General features: G+C 26.9%; 1 protein-coding gene across 1 annotated transcript in view; it reads right to left on the reverse strand.

Moving 5' to 3' along the window:
* Positions 1-868: 868 nt before the first annotated feature.
* Positions 869-18,917, reverse strand: part of LOC126893487 (collagen alpha-5(IV) chain-like) — a 208,400-nt gene continuing 190,351 nt past the window's right edge. Inside the window, exons 4-34 of the mRNA XM_050663761.1 lie at positions 18,554-18,893; positions 17,168-17,650; positions 17,009-17,077; positions 16,834-16,938; positions 16,541-16,594; positions 16,207-16,251; positions 15,686-15,748; positions 15,590-15,625; positions 15,036-15,110; positions 14,933-14,968; positions 14,685-14,762; positions 14,541-14,567; positions 14,376-14,426; positions 14,236-14,289; positions 12,449-12,520; positions 11,836-11,862; positions 10,544-10,630; positions 10,353-10,451; positions 9,788-9,814; positions 9,545-9,652; positions 7,583-7,609; positions 7,129-7,224; positions 6,915-7,046; positions 6,723-6,845; positions 6,521-6,625; positions 5,039-5,152; positions 4,705-4,872; positions 4,406-4,522; positions 3,388-3,465; positions 2,731-2,838; positions 869-2,658 (exon numbers count right to left, since the gene is read on the reverse strand). Coding sequence (XP_050519718.1) covers positions 1,535-2,658; positions 2,731-2,838; positions 3,388-3,465; positions 4,406-4,522; positions 4,705-4,872; positions 5,039-5,152; positions 6,521-6,625; positions 6,723-6,845; positions 6,915-7,046; positions 7,129-7,224; positions 7,583-7,609; positions 9,545-9,652; positions 9,788-9,814; positions 10,353-10,451; positions 10,544-10,630; positions 11,836-11,862; positions 12,449-12,520; positions 14,236-14,289; positions 14,376-14,426; positions 14,541-14,567; positions 14,685-14,762; positions 14,933-14,968; positions 15,036-15,110; positions 15,590-15,625; positions 15,686-15,748; positions 16,207-16,251; positions 16,541-16,594; positions 16,834-16,938; positions 17,009-17,077; positions 17,168-17,650; positions 18,554-18,893 — 4,128 coding nt within the window. The 3' untranslated portion in view covers positions 869-1,534. The remainder of the gene's footprint in view (positions 2,659-2,730; positions 2,839-3,387; positions 3,466-4,405; positions 4,523-4,704; positions 4,873-5,038; positions 5,153-6,520; positions 6,626-6,722; positions 6,846-6,914; positions 7,047-7,128; positions 7,225-7,582; positions 7,610-9,544; positions 9,653-9,787; positions 9,815-10,352; positions 10,452-10,543; positions 10,631-11,835; positions 11,863-12,448; positions 12,521-14,235; positions 14,290-14,375; positions 14,427-14,540; positions 14,568-14,684; positions 14,763-14,932; positions 14,969-15,035; positions 15,111-15,589; positions 15,626-15,685; positions 15,749-16,206; positions 16,252-16,540; positions 16,595-16,833; positions 16,939-17,008; positions 17,078-17,167; positions 17,651-18,553; positions 18,894-18,917) is intronic.

Here is an 18,917-nt window from a genome sequence, read left to right on the forward strand (position 1 = left end):
AAACTTATACCTTTGATCATTTGATGATTCAAAGAATAATAAATGTTGAAAGTGTTAAAAATAGTCTTTTAGAGACATAAAGTTAAATAAAAAATAGTAATATAATAATAAAAGTTAAAAATTAAAAAAAAAAAGTGAAAAAAAAATGCAAAAAATTCATGTCTCGTTCAGAGATTCGAACTCGGAACCCCATAATCGGACTGTCACGCGCTATCCATTAGACAATAGTACGACCTTATCCCAATTGAAAAATTAACTCTATTAAAGTTAAACAACAATTTTCAAAGTCGATTTTCTCGACTTAGGGGGGGCATTGGCAACAAATTCGAAATAAAGGTGATTAAATAGTCAATATAGAATAGATCTATATACATTTTATGAAAATCGGTGGGTACCACACCGTGACCTCCCCTTGTAAATCTAACTATATGAAATTATTAACTGAATAAATAAATTAATATATATTTTTTTTAAAATAAAATTTAAAAATGGAACGAATTTGAATAAATATTTAACGTAGATTTTTATAGTTCTTTTAGTTTTTATAATAAGCTCCGATAATTGTTCTGAATTTTCTCAGAAACCAAAAATCTTCTGTAAGATTCATATTTGCATAATTTGAAAATCAGACTAAGAGATAATTATTCAACACCTCAAAATTTTAGTTTTAAATATACAGTACATTTAAAACAGAGTATATTATATACTCAATATGTGGAGCATTTTATGAGACTACAAATTTTTTTTATTGGGGCCATATTTCTTATTGAAATATATTCAAGAAATTTTATAATTATTAGCTCATTAGGAAAATGATTCATTATAGTTTTTAAGTAACACTTAATAAGAACAAATAGATAAACTAATATATTTTCCATATATTGATTTTTTATTTATAATGTAATAATTTTCATAATAATAAACAAAATAATATATTAAACTATAAATTAATATATTTAGTACTACACAATACATTTTTTTCATAATAGTTGATACTGTGATAAATTTAAATAAATTCTACAAGATCCATTCAAAATCTATCCAAAAGTTACCATATTATATTTACAATATTTCAAGTTTTTTAGATATAAAGAATTTACATACAAATATTTTATGAGTTAATTTGGAAACGTTGGTAACTTTTGGACGGGCACAAATATGATAGATCAAAAGAAATCAAATAAATATAATAATAAACTGAAAATTAATCATGAATTTTGAAGTAACTTATTGTATAATATTTTAAAAATTATATAAGAGTACTTTTTTCGTAAAATCCACAATTAATATATTGAAATTATAACCTTATAATATAAAGTTATAACTAAGGTTAAAACTCAATCCAACGTCATATTATAAGGTTACAAGTACTAATTATTCTTATATATTAATATATGAAATGTTTAATTGAGCATTTACTTATAAAGTTATATAACTTTTAGAGTAATTATCTTTAATAAATGTCTTATGATGAATAAAATTAAAGTTTTTTAAAAATGTACAGTATTTATATTCATTTTAATTATACATATTCTTAATTTTTTTCATTGGTATTCTTCTTGACATAATTAATTCTGGCCCCAAATTCTTGTTGATTTAATACCGAGGAATCGGGATATTTGTTTCTGCTTGAACTTTTCACTACAACTGAAGGGCTCGAATTACTCAGTTTAACAACTTGATCGAAACTGTTTCTAACTGAAGCCGTTTGTGATTCAGATTTTTCACAGTATGAACATTTATATGGCACTTGATAAGCTGATGGAAAGACTGGTTCTAATTTTGATGCTACTGTGGAGCTTTGTGAATCACCACATGATGGATAGAAGACCACTGGAATATACCCAATTACAGCACCAGGTGGTAAATTATCTAAGCTGAATGCTGATGGTTGTTGCTGTTGTAGATCATTGGTAGAGTTATTATTTGGTGGTACAAAATAACATGGACAAGAACCAGGATTTGGCACGATTGGGACGGGATATGGTATAATGTCAACATTTGTGGATGATTCGGGAGCCAATGTACTGAATACTTCTTCAAATGTTTGTGTTGTTGCAGGTTCCTCTTGATAGTTATTTTCTATTGGAGTTGGTCTTGTAGAAACAGCTGGTTTACGAGATGATTGAACAACTACATTTGATTCTTGGCCAGATTGGTTTCCTTGAGTTACGATCGATTTTGTAGATGTGGAGGAATATTGTGGCCTTGGAGTTGATTTAATGTAGTGGACATTATTATTTGAGGGTAAATTTGGTAATACTACACGTACATCAATATTTGGAATATCTGTATTAGTATAAACTGATTGTTGGTTAGATACACTTGGATAGCCAGACGATTGAGTCGAAGAGATTATAGTTTGCTCAGTTGTTACTTGAGGTTGATTTGGTTTTACATTTAATTCGTTATTACCATAATTGTATCCACTACTAGGATTTTGCTCATTTGGATATAAGACATAATCTGGTTGTTGACTTGGATACACTTCTACAAACTCAGGAAAACCTGATGGTTGACCTAATTGAGAATAATTTGGAATTAGTTCAGAAGCTGGTTGTGGATAACCAGACACAAAATATTCTGGATACTCTGGTTGTTGTGATCCATAATCAGGTTTTACTGGATATGGTGATGGACTTGGAGAAATGGGATAGCCTAAAAAATAAAAATCATTAAAATTACAATTGTAGGAGTTTATAATTACATTAAAAATTATTTTAGTATTACCTGGTGGTTTTTGTGATTGAACTGTACTTGGATAACTTATTAATCCTGGCTGTCCTGGAGCGCCTGGTATTCCAGGAGTACCTGGTGTGCCTGGTTTACCTGGAAGACCTATTTATAGAAAAATTATAATTATATTAGGGCTGCGTAATTTTTCTAATTAATCGAGATAACAACAGATTTAATCAATTATTCGATTATACTGATCTTGTATATATTGATATTTTGTTTTTAACATGGTGAATTTTATTTAATTTAGAGGGGAAAATATTAATGTCTCAATTTTCTTTATAACTTTTTGTAAAAAAAATTTTATAAACTAAAATTAGTTTTTTTTTTTTAATTATAAGAGGCCTAAATTATTTAACAATTAAACTATTAATTAAAATATAAATAGCATGAAATGGTTTTAAACAAATTTAATTACTTATTTATAAATTTTTAACTATACCATTTCAAAATTCAACATGTTATGAAATGTTATAGTAATATATAGCCCCTTTTTAAAATAAAATAATAAATAGAGTTGTGAAATAATACAAAATAGATCATCGAGTAGAATTTTAATTTTTTTTTAAGTAGTAAGTAATTAATTACTTGTAAAAAAATGTAAATTTTACTAGTAAAAAAATGATCAATTATTGATAAATTATTCATTACCTGGAGATCCTGGATATCCACTAGGTTTTCCATAATCTACTGCGTTTTGTCCTGGTAACCCAGGAAGTCCTGATTCTCCTAAGATTAATAAGTTTTATTATTAAAATATATCACTTAAAATAAAAAATTCAAAAATATTTTTGAATTTTTGCTGACAATATGGTGTTAATAGGAGAAAATAGGGAGGAAATTAATCAAAGGCTAGAGATGTGGAGATCAGCTCTTGAAAAAAAGGGTTTAAGAATAAGTAGGAGTAAAACAGAGTATATAGTGTACGAGTTTGTAAAGGAGAACACGAGGTAGGTGAAATAAGGAGACCAGTGACAATAGGCGAGGACGTGATTGGAGAGGTGGAAAGTCTTAAGTATTTAGGATCATTTGTGCAAAAGAGTGGTGATATTAACGAGGATGTAAGACACAGGATCAAATGCGGGTGGTTGAAGTGAAGAGAAGCGTCTGGTGTCTTATACGATAAAAGAATTCCAATGAGGCTGAAAGTTAAATTCTACAAGACTGTAGTGAGACCAGCTATGATGTATGGTTCAGAGTGTTAGGCGGTTAATAAGAAAGTAGAGCAGAGATGAGAATGCTTAGATGGACGAATGAAGTGACTAGAAGAGATAAGGTAAGAAATGAGCATATTAGAGGGAGTATTGGTGTAGCGTCAATCGTGGATAAGATGAGATAAAATAGATTTAGATGGTTTGGTCATGTTATGAGAAGAGAAGAATCGGAAGCCGTAAGTATAGTTGTAGAAATGAATGTTAAGAAAAAAGAAGTAAAGGAAGATCAAAAAAGAGATGGAGAGATGTTATTGAATGCGATATGAGGACATCTGATGTGAGCGTAGAGGATGTGGCAGATCGTGTCAAGTGGAAATTTAGGATAAGGGTGGCCGACCCCTAAGTAGTTGGGATTAAGGCGAGGAAGAAGAAGAAGAAAAATCAAACTTTGTTATTTGTTTAATATTTTGTTGTTAAATTTGAAAATATTAATTTTAAATAATGTTTTTAATTACCGGGTGATCCTGGATAACCAACTGGCTTTGACGGTTTAGGATGAGTTGGTGCCACTGGAAGGCCTGGTGCACCTGGCGCACCTGGTATTCCTGGGGTTCCTGGTTTACCAGGAAGACCTACAATAAATTGCAAAAACTTATAACTTCATGTAATATAATGTCACTGACAAATTTATAACACCATTAATCTTAGAAATAAATAAAAGACTCAGTTATGNACCATTAATCTTAGAAATAAACAAAAGACTCAGTTATGTAATAATTATTTTAGTTTATATTTCAACATAATAATTATATACCTGAGTTTCCAGGATATGCAGGGGAAACTGGAGGTTTGGGGTATGATGGATTTATTGGTTTAGGTGGCAGATTTGGCTTTTGATTGGTTGGTTGAGCTGGATAACCTTGTGATCCTGGAGTACCAGGTTGACCTGGAGCTCCTGGAAGACCAGGTGCACCTGGTTGACCTAAATATTCAATAATAATAAAAACATTAAAAACATTTAATTAACATTAAAAACATTATTGTGTCTAAATATAATTGAAAAAAATCCTCTAATTTTATAAAATACAAAAAAATATTAAAATAATATACGTAATATTTGTTTTTAAATCTTATTTAAACTTATTTACCTGGACTTATTGGGTAAGCTGGGTATATTGGTTGTGGGGGAAATGGTGGATAGAATGGTTCAGGTTCGACAGGGTAGACTGGTAATCCTGGAGCACTTGGTGCGCTGGGTTGACCTAAAATGATTTCAAGTTATTATTTGGAAATATTTAAAAGTGGTCAAAACATGTAGACTGAAACATATCTAACTGACAAATTCTATAATTTTTGATAAAATTAATATTCATTGTAATTTTAGGTTCGATGAGAAGCTGAGAAGGTGTTAGTATTACTAAGATGTGCTTTTTTTTAGGTCTGTTGCCATTTTTTCTCAGTTCTCACCGAACGGATTTTTCTCAACGATATGTCAAAAGATCACAAATCGTATCTAGTCGAAGACGTTACCCTCAAAAATTGAAAAGATTTCCCTCGATCTCCGTAAATGATTTTTAAATAAATAAAATAACTTTTTCAACTTAACTTTTGAAAGTATTCCGGAAATACTGACACTTTTATATATTTTAAATTAAAGCTAATGTAATATACTTTATTATGGGAAAAAAAAATTTCGGACTTTATTTTGTCTTCACGATGAAAATGGCTACCAAATGCTATTTTTGTGTGAAAATTCTCGATTTAATTTTTTAACTTATTAACTTTATAACTTTTTTAACTTTATTTAAATTATAACTTATTGAAAAGTGTCATTTAAATATAATATTTTTTAATAATCCTTTTTCTACATACTTTATCTTAATCAGGATATTAATAAGGAACTAGCAGATCATGTAGCTTTTGGAATAATCCACCAATTTTTAAAAATTAACACTATCTAAAAATTTGCATCGAAGCGTCTTTTTTTATAGTGATTTTAATCATTGTCGGATATCACTGTACTTGATCCAACTATGCTACGTCACCACTGTGCTGCGACCCCCCTGTGCTGGGTTTTATTTTTAAATAATTTATTCATACTTAAAATATGTTAAAATCATATTTTTTATAATTTGTTTTTTTTATATATAATAATATTGAATAAGAAACTTTCAAAATTTAAAAATAACCAGTTTTTACCATATTTGATACACAAATGAATAATCAGTCTTCAACAATTTTAGGACAAATACTATTTGAGTTACAAGCATTTTTATACATTAAGTGGCTGGTATTTAGGTTTAGTAGAGTACGCGATATAAATATAAACCACTACGAGTTTTACTCACCCGTGCTACATACCTGTTCTATGTATTAAAATGCTTGTTTCTCAAAAATTACTTGTTCTAAAATTATTTTTGGCCCATTTTTTTGTTAAAAAAGAACTTCAAAATAACAAATTTTTCAAAATTTAAAAATTAATAAGAAAATACGTTTTAAATGTAGTTTATTAATACAAAAATTATTTTAAAAAATTATAGTGAAATGATTAACAAAAGTTATATGAGAATCAATTAGATACGTTTTACCTGTATTAATAATCATTAATAATTTTAAGTGAAAATATTAACCTGTACTTCCTGGATAAGTTGAATATGGTGGTTGTGATGGATAAGGTGGGTAAAATGGTTCTGTTCCATCTGGTAATTCTGGCAAACCTGGAGCACCAGGTTGACCTAAAATAATGAATTATCGTTTGATTTTCATAAATTTTGAATAATTAAAAGTACATGAATAATTATTTTTCTTGTGATGTAGATAAGATATAACTACCTAGATTTCCTGGATAAGCTGGATAAGACGGTTGTGATTGATGTGGAGGGTAAAATGGTTCAGGTCCAGCTGGTAGTCCAGGCAATCCTGGTGCACCTGGAGCTCCTGGAGTTCCAGGTTGTCCTAAAATATCATATAAAAAATAATTTTAGATTTTAAAATAGTTTTTTAAATGTCTTAATTTGCGTTTACCTGGTTTTCCTGGAAGACTTGGTGAAGAAGGCTGTGAAGGGTATGGAGGATAAAATGGTTCTGGTCCAGCTGGGAAACCTGATGCACCTGGAGATCCTGGAGCTCCTGGAGCACCTGGAATTCCTGGTTGACCTAAAATGAAAAATTTCATTAAATTATACAAATTTTATGAACCTAAACACGTTAAATATGAATAGATAAAAAAATTAATTACCTAAAGTTGGTTGAAGTGGATAAGATGGTTTTGATGGTAACTGTGGCGGTTGTGGATATGCTGGCTTTCCTGGTAAGCCGGGTGTTCCTGGTTGTCCTTAAAACGAAATTAACTCTTATAAATCAATAAATTTACACTTATACATAATTACATCTATTAATAACATATAATATTTCAGTTAAAATGATATGAAATTGTAAATCTTTGTTTGAATTATAGTAATTTAATATAATACAATCGTAAAACAAAACTATTATTAAATTATATAAGCCATAAATAATCAATTATAATTATATATATATCAATTTTTTCATGTTTTTATATTATTGTTCAATGAAACAATTAAAATAAATAAATTTATTTGAAAATTAAATCAAAATAAATTCACATAAATTAACTTTTAATATTAAGTACCAATTATTTATCTAAATTTCACTTATTTTCCATTATTTACCTGGTAATCCTGGAGACCCTGGTGATCCTAAAAAAATATATTATTAATTAGAATGATAAAATATTTATTTATTTTGTATATTTTATTATTATATTGTATTATTATGAAAAATTCATGAAAGATAAATTTAAATCATCTTTTAAAAGAAGATTAGAATTAGGAAATTAATAATTCAATAAATTGGTAAATTAAATTATAAATAGATATATCAGATTGTAAGGCAGCCAACAATTAGAGTTTTGCTATTATATAATGTTATGAGAGTAATGACTTGCTCAACTGTCATATTATTAATTGACAAAAGTATTGCATTAAAACTTTTGTTGATAGCAATCATTACTAAGCCACTTCCGTTTTAACAGAACTACACAACCAAATTTTATAAAAATTAGTAATATCATATTTAAAACTTTTTAATTTACTAGTTATAAAAAAAATTTTTAGAATTTAAACCACGTACATTATGTAAATAAAGATTGTAACATTTATTTGATGGCGAATACAATTTGAGTTTATTGAAATTACAGGTATACTGTTTTCAATTTAATAAATAAGTCAGATTTAAAATTAATTCTTGTCTTAACATCTATTTATCTAATCAAACAATTTTAATACTATCTTTGTTTCAAGTTTTTATCAGGGTAAACTTGTATAGAGCTCAATTCCACATTAGTTTGAAATTTTTGTATCTCTTTAGAACATCAGATTGTTCCCTTAAAATTACTTTAATAGATATAGATTTACAATTATATACAAAATGATTAATTTATTTTTAACCGCTAAATTTCTTCAAAAATAATAATAGCTAGAAAAATGTTTGGTTTTTTCAAATAGTATTATTTCTTGATTTTATAATGGTTAAGTACTTATTATGTCCATCACTTGTTCCTTACAAAGACACTAACTTAAATTTTTTTAAATAACAACAAAATGTACATATGTAACTAATCGTATAATAGAAAATTATTTAACTAAAGAAATAAATAGTTGTTATCAAGTCGATAACAACTTTTGAAACAGTAGTTCAGGACTTGTAAATATTATACCTGAGTAGGAGTAATGCGACAGAAAATTGCATAGTAATAAAAATAACTTAACCCAAACTTCATCTCCCGCCTAAATTAGAAAAAGGTAAGCACTTCCAAAATACTGACACAAAAGATGTTAATGACCAGTAATTTTTTAATCAGACCATTTTCTTTTGGATAAACCCGTTAAATATATACTTTATTTTCTTTATAAATAAAGTTGGTATCGTTATAAGGGAAAGATCGAAGAAATATTTAAGCACTTTAAGTCGTAGAATAAAAAATATCAAATAAAAAAAATTATTATTATTTTAGGAGAAATTTAGTCGTTCACAATAAATCAATCATCATGTATCCCCAAGCGTTGAACTTTAAAAGAAATAATATTTAATCTAATAGATGAAAAACAGAACTAATATAACAACTGAAATCATTGATATTAGAATTAAGACAAACATTAAAAATAAGTAAATTACGTTATTAAGAATAGCAATTAAGTTGTTCACAAATAAAATGAATTATGAATAGCAAATTAATGAAGACATTTATTTTTGCTCTTCAACTTCAACTAACATATATTCTTTACAATGAGTCTAGATTTCTTAGAGTTATTTTCTTCAGTTAGATCAGTAAATTGTATAACAAAAGTATCAAACTTAAATCAACAGAATTTTTTTAAATCCTCTATAATTTCAATTGATTTATCAATGCTTGATTTCAATCTCAATTAGAACAAATCCGCAATTTAATTTTTTTCGATAAATTTAAATTGTCACAATTAAATAATAACGTGCATTTTTAATGGAATAAGAACTTAATACATAAAAAACTAATATTATTTGTAAAATATTTTATTTTAGTTTGTAAATTAAATATTTAGAAATCTATTATACTAGGTTTCGTATAAAATCTTAATATAATGAAATCATTTTACCTGGAATTCCTGGATAAGAAGAAGTAGGATATTGACTAGAGGGTTTTACTGATGAGTAATTAGGTTTCTGATATGATGACCCTGGTAATCCTGGTGTACCTGGTTTGCCTAAAAATAAAATATGTAAAAATTATAATAATAAAAAAAAAAATTCGGTTATAGCATTAAAAAAAAAATAAAGCTTATTATTTTCACTATACTTGATAATGTATATTATATATTAAGAATATTCAGACTATTTACCTGGTAAACCTGGAGATCCTGGTTGACCTAAAAATATAAATATAGAGTATTTATTATCCAAGTGTATTTTCTTTAATATCAATTTTATAATTAAATTTAAAAAGTCTTTTGAAATTCTATGTATATAATTAATTAGTATTATATACAATATTGAATATAATATCATATTATTAAAAATGTAATAATTATGTTTTTTTATCGTTTTTTCTAAATTTAATTCAATAAATTTCAATTTTCCAGAAATCTAAGTCAATGGAAATGCATTTAAAAGTGAATATGTAAATCAATATTTTCGAAATGGAAAAATTACAAGTACTTTAAAAATATTTATTTACATTAACTATTCTAATTCACTTCAGCAACCTTTTTCTTTTCTAAAAAACTATTAGATTAATAAATCAACTTCAAGAAAATAACAAAAAAATATAAAAATTGTTAAATTTAAATAATGATTTAACATGTTTTATCGAAAAAAAATTGTATAGCTTTTGATTATGTTCAAATTTCTACAAAAAATAGTGGTATATAAAACCAGTAGTTTATTATCTTAATTTATCTTATTTACCGGGTGCTACAGGATAATATGAAGGTGGACTAGGTTGCGGGTATGAAGGTCTTCCCGGTAATCCTGGTGAGCCTGGTAAACCTGGAGATCCTGGTTGGCCTGGAAAAATTATAAACAGTAATAGTATTAAAGTTATATTAATTGGGCAAATTCATTATTTATCATTATCAAATAACCGTTATATTTATTACCTGGACTTCCTGGGTATGCTGGACTAGGTTTGGGATAAACAGGTTGTGGTTGAACGTAAGAAGGTGATCCTGGAAGACCTGGTGCTCCTATTTATTAAAACATAACGTTTAATTATACTTAACATTTTTATGAATATTAATTACTAGACAGAAGTGTTTGATATTACGTGTACCTCGTCTATATCTCTAACTGAAATAACCAATATTTTTGTTCATAACTTATAATTAAGTAAAAAAAAATATGATAATTTAAAATCCAAAATGCATTGAATCCCAAAATATTAATAATTGAGTTTAACCAAAAAAAAAAATTTCTTTGAGTTTAACTCAATAGTTTTTAAACATGCTAATAACAACAGTTATAAGAATTCATAAATTGTTAAGTTATACCGAAAACATATAATTTGGTATTATAAAACTATATCAATGTTGAACTTTACTTGACACCCAAACAATTGTAAAATGCAAACGTTGATTAGATAAAAAAAAATGTAAGAACCAAGTTGTTTGTAATTTTTTACTATCACATTATAAAGTTAAAAATAGGGATACCCATTTTAAATAATTATACATAAGGATTATTATCTCTGAAGGGACCAAAAAAGAGATTTAACTATCTATTGTTGTAGTTTTTTTGAACTTAATATTTTTTCTTTCTGCGAAAGTTTTAAACTCTCAATTTTAAAAAAATTTGGTTGAAATTGAGTAACGTTAATACGTTCCGCAAGAGGATTAAAAATTTTTCTGCAAGGGTGTTTTTCAATTTTTGTCACTTATCTTAGAAACTATGATACTTATAGAAAATATTATAAAATTTAATTTATAGAACTAAATATTTTCCGTAAAAAGTTTTATAAGAAAAAAACCCGTATCTATAATACTTAGGCATAAAAAAAAGCTACATATTTTTATGTTGAAATTGATTTTATTAATTTATTTAAATATTGAAGACGAACTATTCTGACATATAGAAGAACGTTTCATTTAAAAGTTGTTTAAAATTGAATTTTTTATAATTTTTTTTTTTTTACAAACTTAATTCAAATAATCGAGTATTAATGCGCAAAAGTTTTTTTTTTTTAATTTACAAATAAATTGATTCAATTTTAATTAAACTAAAAATAGTTTTACGTTAATAAAAATAAAAACCTAATTTTTAACAATTACCCCATTCAAAATTATTTTAAAGATATTATTAATAATAATTCTAGAGGGTTTTTGAATTAATTTCAAAACTTTATTTTTCAGAACCTACTGTACTTAAAATTATACATAATTAAATATTTAAATACCTGGTAATCCTGGCGATCCAGGTTGACCTGAAAAACGTTCATATTATTAACAGCAAACTAGCAAGTAAAATTTTAATTTAATTTAATTAATTAATATATTTAATTATTAATTAATTATTATTATTATATATTATTTAATTTAATTTTTAAATATTTTCGATATGAGAAGTTTCAAAAGTACTCAATATAAAAGAGAATAATAATAATTTAAAATCATTTAAAGTTTTTGTCTCAATTTTTTACGGTTACTTAAATATATTATTATAAAAAAAAAAATATTCCTCTAATTTAGTTTACTTTTATATGAATCGTATAGTTAAACTTTGTTTTCTTTAATTATGAATAATAAACTAAGAATAATTAATCTTATACAAAAAATTAATGGAAAAATATTTCCATTCGATTAAACTTTAAGTCGTTGAAACGAAATTCCGAAATAAAGTACCAAATTAGTTAAGATTTTCAACATTAGCAACTCAGTTAAAGCACTCCAATAATTAATTACGTTATAAAATAATAGTATTATAATTTTTATTTTAATTTCAATTAACTTGTTAGTCTATGGATTTCAAAAAGTGAATTAAAACGAAGAAAAAATAAAACAACATATTACCTGGATATCCTGGGTAAGTGGGTGGTTTTGGATATGGCGAAACGCCTTCAACTCCTGGGGTTCCTGGTTTACCTAATGTAAAAAAAAAAATATTATTTTACTAAAATTGATACAAAGAGTACAAAAAAAAAACAGTAGTTATACATTTATTTCGATTCTGATAATATGGTTTGATTCGATATGTATTTTTTCTTTTTTGTTAATCATTAAGAAAATTAATATTTTCTTCATTACTTTTATTGTTAAAGATTAAATTCTTTATATTTATAGTTTATTTAAAAAACAAAAATGCTTAAATATATTTATATATCATTAATAAAAATCAATTAATGAAGCATATAACTATTACTTTTATGGGCGTTCATAGTTTCCGCCAAACCGATAGTTTATACCTGTCTACAAATAGAAACTTGAGAACAACTGGTTAAAATATTGGCAAAAATAACTTTATAATTATAATAATTATCTACTTTTCATTTAACGTTAGCTAGACAGCAGTGTATTGGAAATCGGTATATCGATAAATATTTTAGCATCCGTTCATTTTTATTTTACTTTTTTAACTAAAATGTCATTTAAAAATATCAGAAGTAAGTGTGGCCAACAAATTATTTTATTGAATAATTTTAAGTTTTGTTTTGAATATAAAACAATTCAAACGAGTATCATACGTTGGCGTTGTTTTGTAAAATAATACAAAGGTATCATTAACGTGAATGAGCTTGATAAAATTATGGATCAAACGGGTATTTTTTAAATTTTAGTAAAATTTATAAAAGTTGAACCTTTTTAAAATTAGTTTATAACTAAAGAAATTATTTTGAATCGTTTCATTCATATTTTAATGAACAATTTAATGAGATGCATTCTTTTGTTAATATATTTTTAAAAATTTTAATAGTAAATATTCAGTTTTATAATTACATTAAAATATACAGTAATGATAATGTAATATCAACAAGCGTACAGAATAAAATTGAAAACCGTTAAAAAAAAACAATAGAGACGATTGATAAATTTAATAAAAATGAAATTAGCCGATTTAAATTTGTGATATTAGTTTCCAACAACTATAAAAAAATTTATTATTCATAGATCTATTTTTTATTACATTATTACACGTATTCGATATTTTTTAAGCTTAATATTAATATTTGAATTTTGTTTCAATGTTTTGATGACTATTTATTTTTTTATAAACTATATTTTTATTATTTAATACAAATATATATACATACAATACAGTTATCTATTATAATTTATTTATTTTTGGTAAAACGTCATATTTTGTTTATAAAGGTGTACTTATGTGATAAAATAAGTAATTATTCTAAACGACGTGTCCGTATTTAGGGGGTGGTTAAGAGGGACAAAAAGTCTTGAGGACGAATGTCATTTGATGGCGTTAGGTAAAAAATATTGAAAAAATTACTTTTTTTTTTGCTCATTAATATTAATACCCCTGCAAAATCTTAAGTACAGACCTGAACGTAACACTGAAATTTTTTAACAAATAAATGCCGAAAATTTAGATACGGGCAGATATCTACCCTGTCCGTACGCTAAAATCGCTACTGGTCGCAGTGACCTATGGATAAAGCTAACTAAATGGTTCTCAAACTTTTTAGTAGATAGACAGAAGATCAGTTTGGTGGAAATGATATTGTAAATTTTAGTGGAAATGATAATCTCCTGCTTTTATAGAATAGACTTAACAAATAATATTATATGTATTTTTCGGGTATAATTTAAAAAAAAAAAAATTTGTGATGTGCAAGTTTTATTACCTGGTAAACCTGGAGATCCTGGAGAACCTGGAAATCCTGGTGAACCTGGATATCCTAGAAAAAAATTAATACTTCAATATTAATATAATATACCTATTTGTAAAATTTAGATAAATCAGTTTCATACAAAATTAACGAACCTGGATAAGTTGGCGGTTTAGGATATGATGATCCTGGAGACCCTGGTGTTCCTAATTGTAAAAAATATAAATTAAAAAATATCTATTGTAATTTTTACTTTTAAAAATAAATTCGAAGAAAATTATTATTTTAAGTAAAAGTTATCGTCAAATTAAAAATTTTACCTGGTAGTCCTGGAGTTCCTGGAGAACCTAAAAAGAAACCATAAATTTATTTATTAAGAGTAAAATATACCAGAATTAATAATTTTATAAATATATGAAAATGTTTTAAATTCACAAATTTAATCAAATCAATGAAATTATTACCGGGGCTGCCAGGAAATCCTTCAATAGGATATGGAGATGGTTTTGGATAAGGTAGTAAACCAGATTGTCCTGGTGTTCCTATTAAAATAGTAAAATTAACTCTCCTATTTAATTATGATGTAAGAAATTTAAATCAATTTTTTTTATTAATTAACAAATATAATTTATTATCTAAATTCATATTATTAAATTAAAAATAAACATCATAGTTCTTTTTTTAATAAATTCTAATTGATTATAAATATTACCTGGTAGACCTGGCGCACCTGGCAGTCCAGGTGATCCTACAACAACAAAAAATTTTATGTAAGATTTATAGAAACATACTTTGTCAATAAATTCAATTATTACCTGGACTTCCTGGGTAAGGGGACCCTGGATATGTGGATGGTTTATTATAAGATGAACCGGGCAATCCGGGTGCTCCTAAAAAATTAATAAATAACTTAGACCAAGTTAATTATTAAATTTTATTTCACTTTTTTTTTAATAAATAATAAATAAATATTTTTAATAGACTATTTTTGGTTGTATTTATTTTTTACACTTAATCATTGACATAACTAGGTGGAGACTTAGAAAGCTTAGCTTTCTTAAGCTTAAAATTAGCCCCTCTTGTCGTCATGGTTTTTAGACCTTGGTATATTTTATAAATGGCTACTTATTATTTTATTATAGTTATTTTATATTATTTTTAAAATATGTTTGATTAGTAATTTGAATACTGCATCCTATAAGTAAATGCAAGCACCTCATTTGCAAAAAAAGCATATAACGTCCTTTGTTTATTCAATATTGCATACCTAGGACATTAAATAGGGCTCAAAAAATGGTAGGACTTTAGTTACCGTAGACTAAAATTTTTAGTTATGCTCATGAATTTAATAGATAAGTATTATTAATACCTGGTAATCCTGGGACTCCTGGAGTTCCTGGTGATCCTAAATCATATAATTCGTTGTAATAAAAATAATACATTTTATTTTAATAATAACATTTACCTAAATTCTCTGGATATGATGGTGGTTTTGGGTATGGTGAGACGCCTGGTAATCCTGGCTTTCCTAAAGTATAATAAATATAGTACAACTATTATCAAAACCAATAATTAAAATAATTATTCATAGAGGTATTTGAGTGAGTAGTCCCCGGGTCAATCTCTCTCCGGGATCTAAAGCTAAACTAAAAACATGCCTGCGCACTAAACTAAAGTTAATTCCCCTCCCCGACATTTTTTTCAAAATACAATACAATTTTATTCATATTATTTACCAATATTTAAAATTAAACTTTGGTAAGATGAGTAAAAAATGGAAAGTATCAAATTGAAAAAAATAACTTCAAATATTTAAATTTGTTATTTCTATATAATAATTAAGTATCAAATAACATGAAATATCAAGATGTTAACGCAATCGAAAAAAAATTATATCATCTCTAATATTGTTGTGATTGATAACCACTGTTTAAATAAAACATTATTTCTATATAAATCTAGTGTAAACATGAAAAAATATAATACCTGGTAGTCCAGGAGAACCCGGAGATCCTGGGAGTCCTGGGGTACCTAAAATTTATTATTTATTAGTATTAGCCGAAATAATAAATTGAAAAATGTTATTTATCACTATGAGTAATATTATAATATTATAATCTTATATGTACTATAAAAAAAAACTAAAAAAACCGTTTATATAATTTGTTTAGTAAATTTTAGTAAAGATATTTGTGAAATATTATCTACACGTAAATAATATAATCTACAAAATATGACTTAAACAATAAGACGATTTTTAATTTATTTTATCTATAGCTTTGTAATAATTTATATTATTGAAATAATATATTATTATTACCTGAGTTACCTGGATACTCGACAGGATAAGGTGATCCAAAAGATCCTGGTTGACCTAAAAACAATTTTAAGTGTAAACAAAAATTCAGTAAAATTATATTTGCTATAACATATTGTTCAAAGTTCTCTATTATTAAGCTAAATTTTTAATGATGAAATTCAATTTTATGTTAGAAATTGATACTTTTTTAATTTTATAAGGTATATGAAAATCAAAGTCTTAAAATGTCAAAATTTGTTTATTTTATAATTACTTATTTTTGGTTTTCACCGTCTTAAAATATTTAATTTTACCTGGTTTCCCTGGCGTTCCTGGTGTACCTGGAGATCCTGGTGATCCTGGGTATCCATATGAATCCGGATATTGTGATCCGGGAGTACCTGGTAAACCTGGAGCTCCTAAACTCATTATAACATAATTTATTTTTATAAGCTGTTTAATGAACAATATTATTATAATGTAACAAACCTGGTAATCCAGGAGATCCTGGTGATCCTGGGTACCCAAACGATCCGGGATATTGTGATCCTGAAGTTCCTATTTAAAAATTATATTTTAACGATAAATTTTCTGAATCTTTTAAAAAGTTCATTTTTTTTTTTTGTGAAAAGTATAAAATATTCCTACCTGGTTTTCCTGGTAATCCTGGGGCACCTGGAGTACCGGGAGCTCCTGGATATCCTAATGATCCAGAAGAACCCGGTGATCCTAATGATCCTGGGTATTCAGATGATCCAGAGTCTTCAGGTGATTCTACGGGTTCCAACGGTTCTGGAAAACCTGATGAACCAGGAAGTCCCGGAGCACCAGGTGTTCCTGGAGATCCTGGTAATCCGGGTGATCCTGGAGATCCAGAAGAGCCTGGATATGGAGATCCTGGTGATCCAAAAGAGCCTGGATATGGTGATCCTGGAGATCCGGGTGAACCTGGTAATCCGGGTGATCCTGGAGATCCGGGAGAACCTGGTAATCCGGTTGATCCTGGAGATCCAAAAGAGCCTGGATATGGAGATCCTGGAGATCCGGGAGAACCTGGTAATCCGGGTGATCCTGGAGATCCAAAAGAGCCTGGATATGGAGATCCTGGAGATCCGGGTGAACCTGGTAGTCCTTATAAAATAAAATAATGTTTGCGTTGTATACAATATTTTAACGAATAAAGTATAATTTATTTTTGTCTATTTAAAGAAATTAGTAAAATAACATTATACATCTTAAAGTATTCATTATATTAAAAAATTGAGGTATAACTATCATTTTAATCTATAAATATAGAGTGATTCTTTTATCATTGAATATTTTAATTGAAAAATAAAAATAATATTAACAACCGATTTATTGGTATTTTATAGTTACATATTTCTCTTAATTTATCAGTCATGAAATATTTTTTATGTTCAACCCTTATACATTATAAAAATATCAACATCATTTTTTCAACTGATAATATACATAATTTATTTATTAAATAACGATTTTATTAAGAAAATGACTGGTTGATAATAACTTATGGATCAATATTTTAGACAATATTAACAATTTAAAATAAAAACTTGTTAAGATAGTGCTATTTTCATCACTAGATATCCCCCGCCACATTTCTACTTTAGGTTGGGCATAAAAATATTTATAACTTCTGAGATACTGCTCCGAAAGTTATTATTGACCAGTTTTTTTTTAATTCTATCCAAAAAATAAAATAATTAATTATGTATTTTATTATAGAAATTTAAAAAAATTATGTTATAAAAAAATTTGGAATAAATTATTAAAAAAAAAAAAAATACTATTAGAGCAAATGAATTTATAAAGCTCAATAAATAACTGATAATTTCTATACAAATATTGAAACATAGTTTAAGCTTATAACCTTAAACGATTTTCTATTATTAAACACAGTTTTTTCTATAATATGAAATTTATGAAACAATAATTTATAGTCTCAACAGTTAAATGAACTATATGCGTACAACTGGACTAAAGTTTATAAAATATAAGCATATATTAATTTACCTGGGGCACCAGGGTAGCCTGGTTGGCCTAAAGAACCAGGATAACCAAATGAACCTGGAGAGCCTGGAGATCCTGGTAATCCGGGTGATCCTGGAGAGCCTGGTTGGCCTAAAGAACCTGGATAACCAAATGAGCCTGGGAAACCTGGAGATCCTGGAGAACCGGGAGAGCCTGGTTTACCTGGTGTGCCTGGTTGGCCTAAAGAACCTGGATAACCAAATGAGCCTGGGAAACCTGGAGTTCCTGGAGTTCCTGGAGATCCTGGAGATCCTGGTTTACCTGGTTGGCCTGGTTGGCCTAAAGAACCTGGATAACCAAATGAGCCTGGGAAACCTGGAGTTCCTGGAGATCCTGGAGATCCTGG

Source organism: Daktulosphaira vitifoliae, unplaced genomic scaffold, assembly GCF_025091365.1.
Source record: "Daktulosphaira vitifoliae isolate Bord-2020 unplaced genomic scaffold, ASM2509136v1 Scaffold_1, whole genome shotgun sequence".
NCBI classification, from domain to species: Eukaryota; Metazoa; Arthropoda; class Insecta; order Hemiptera; family Phylloxeridae; genus Daktulosphaira; species Daktulosphaira vitifoliae.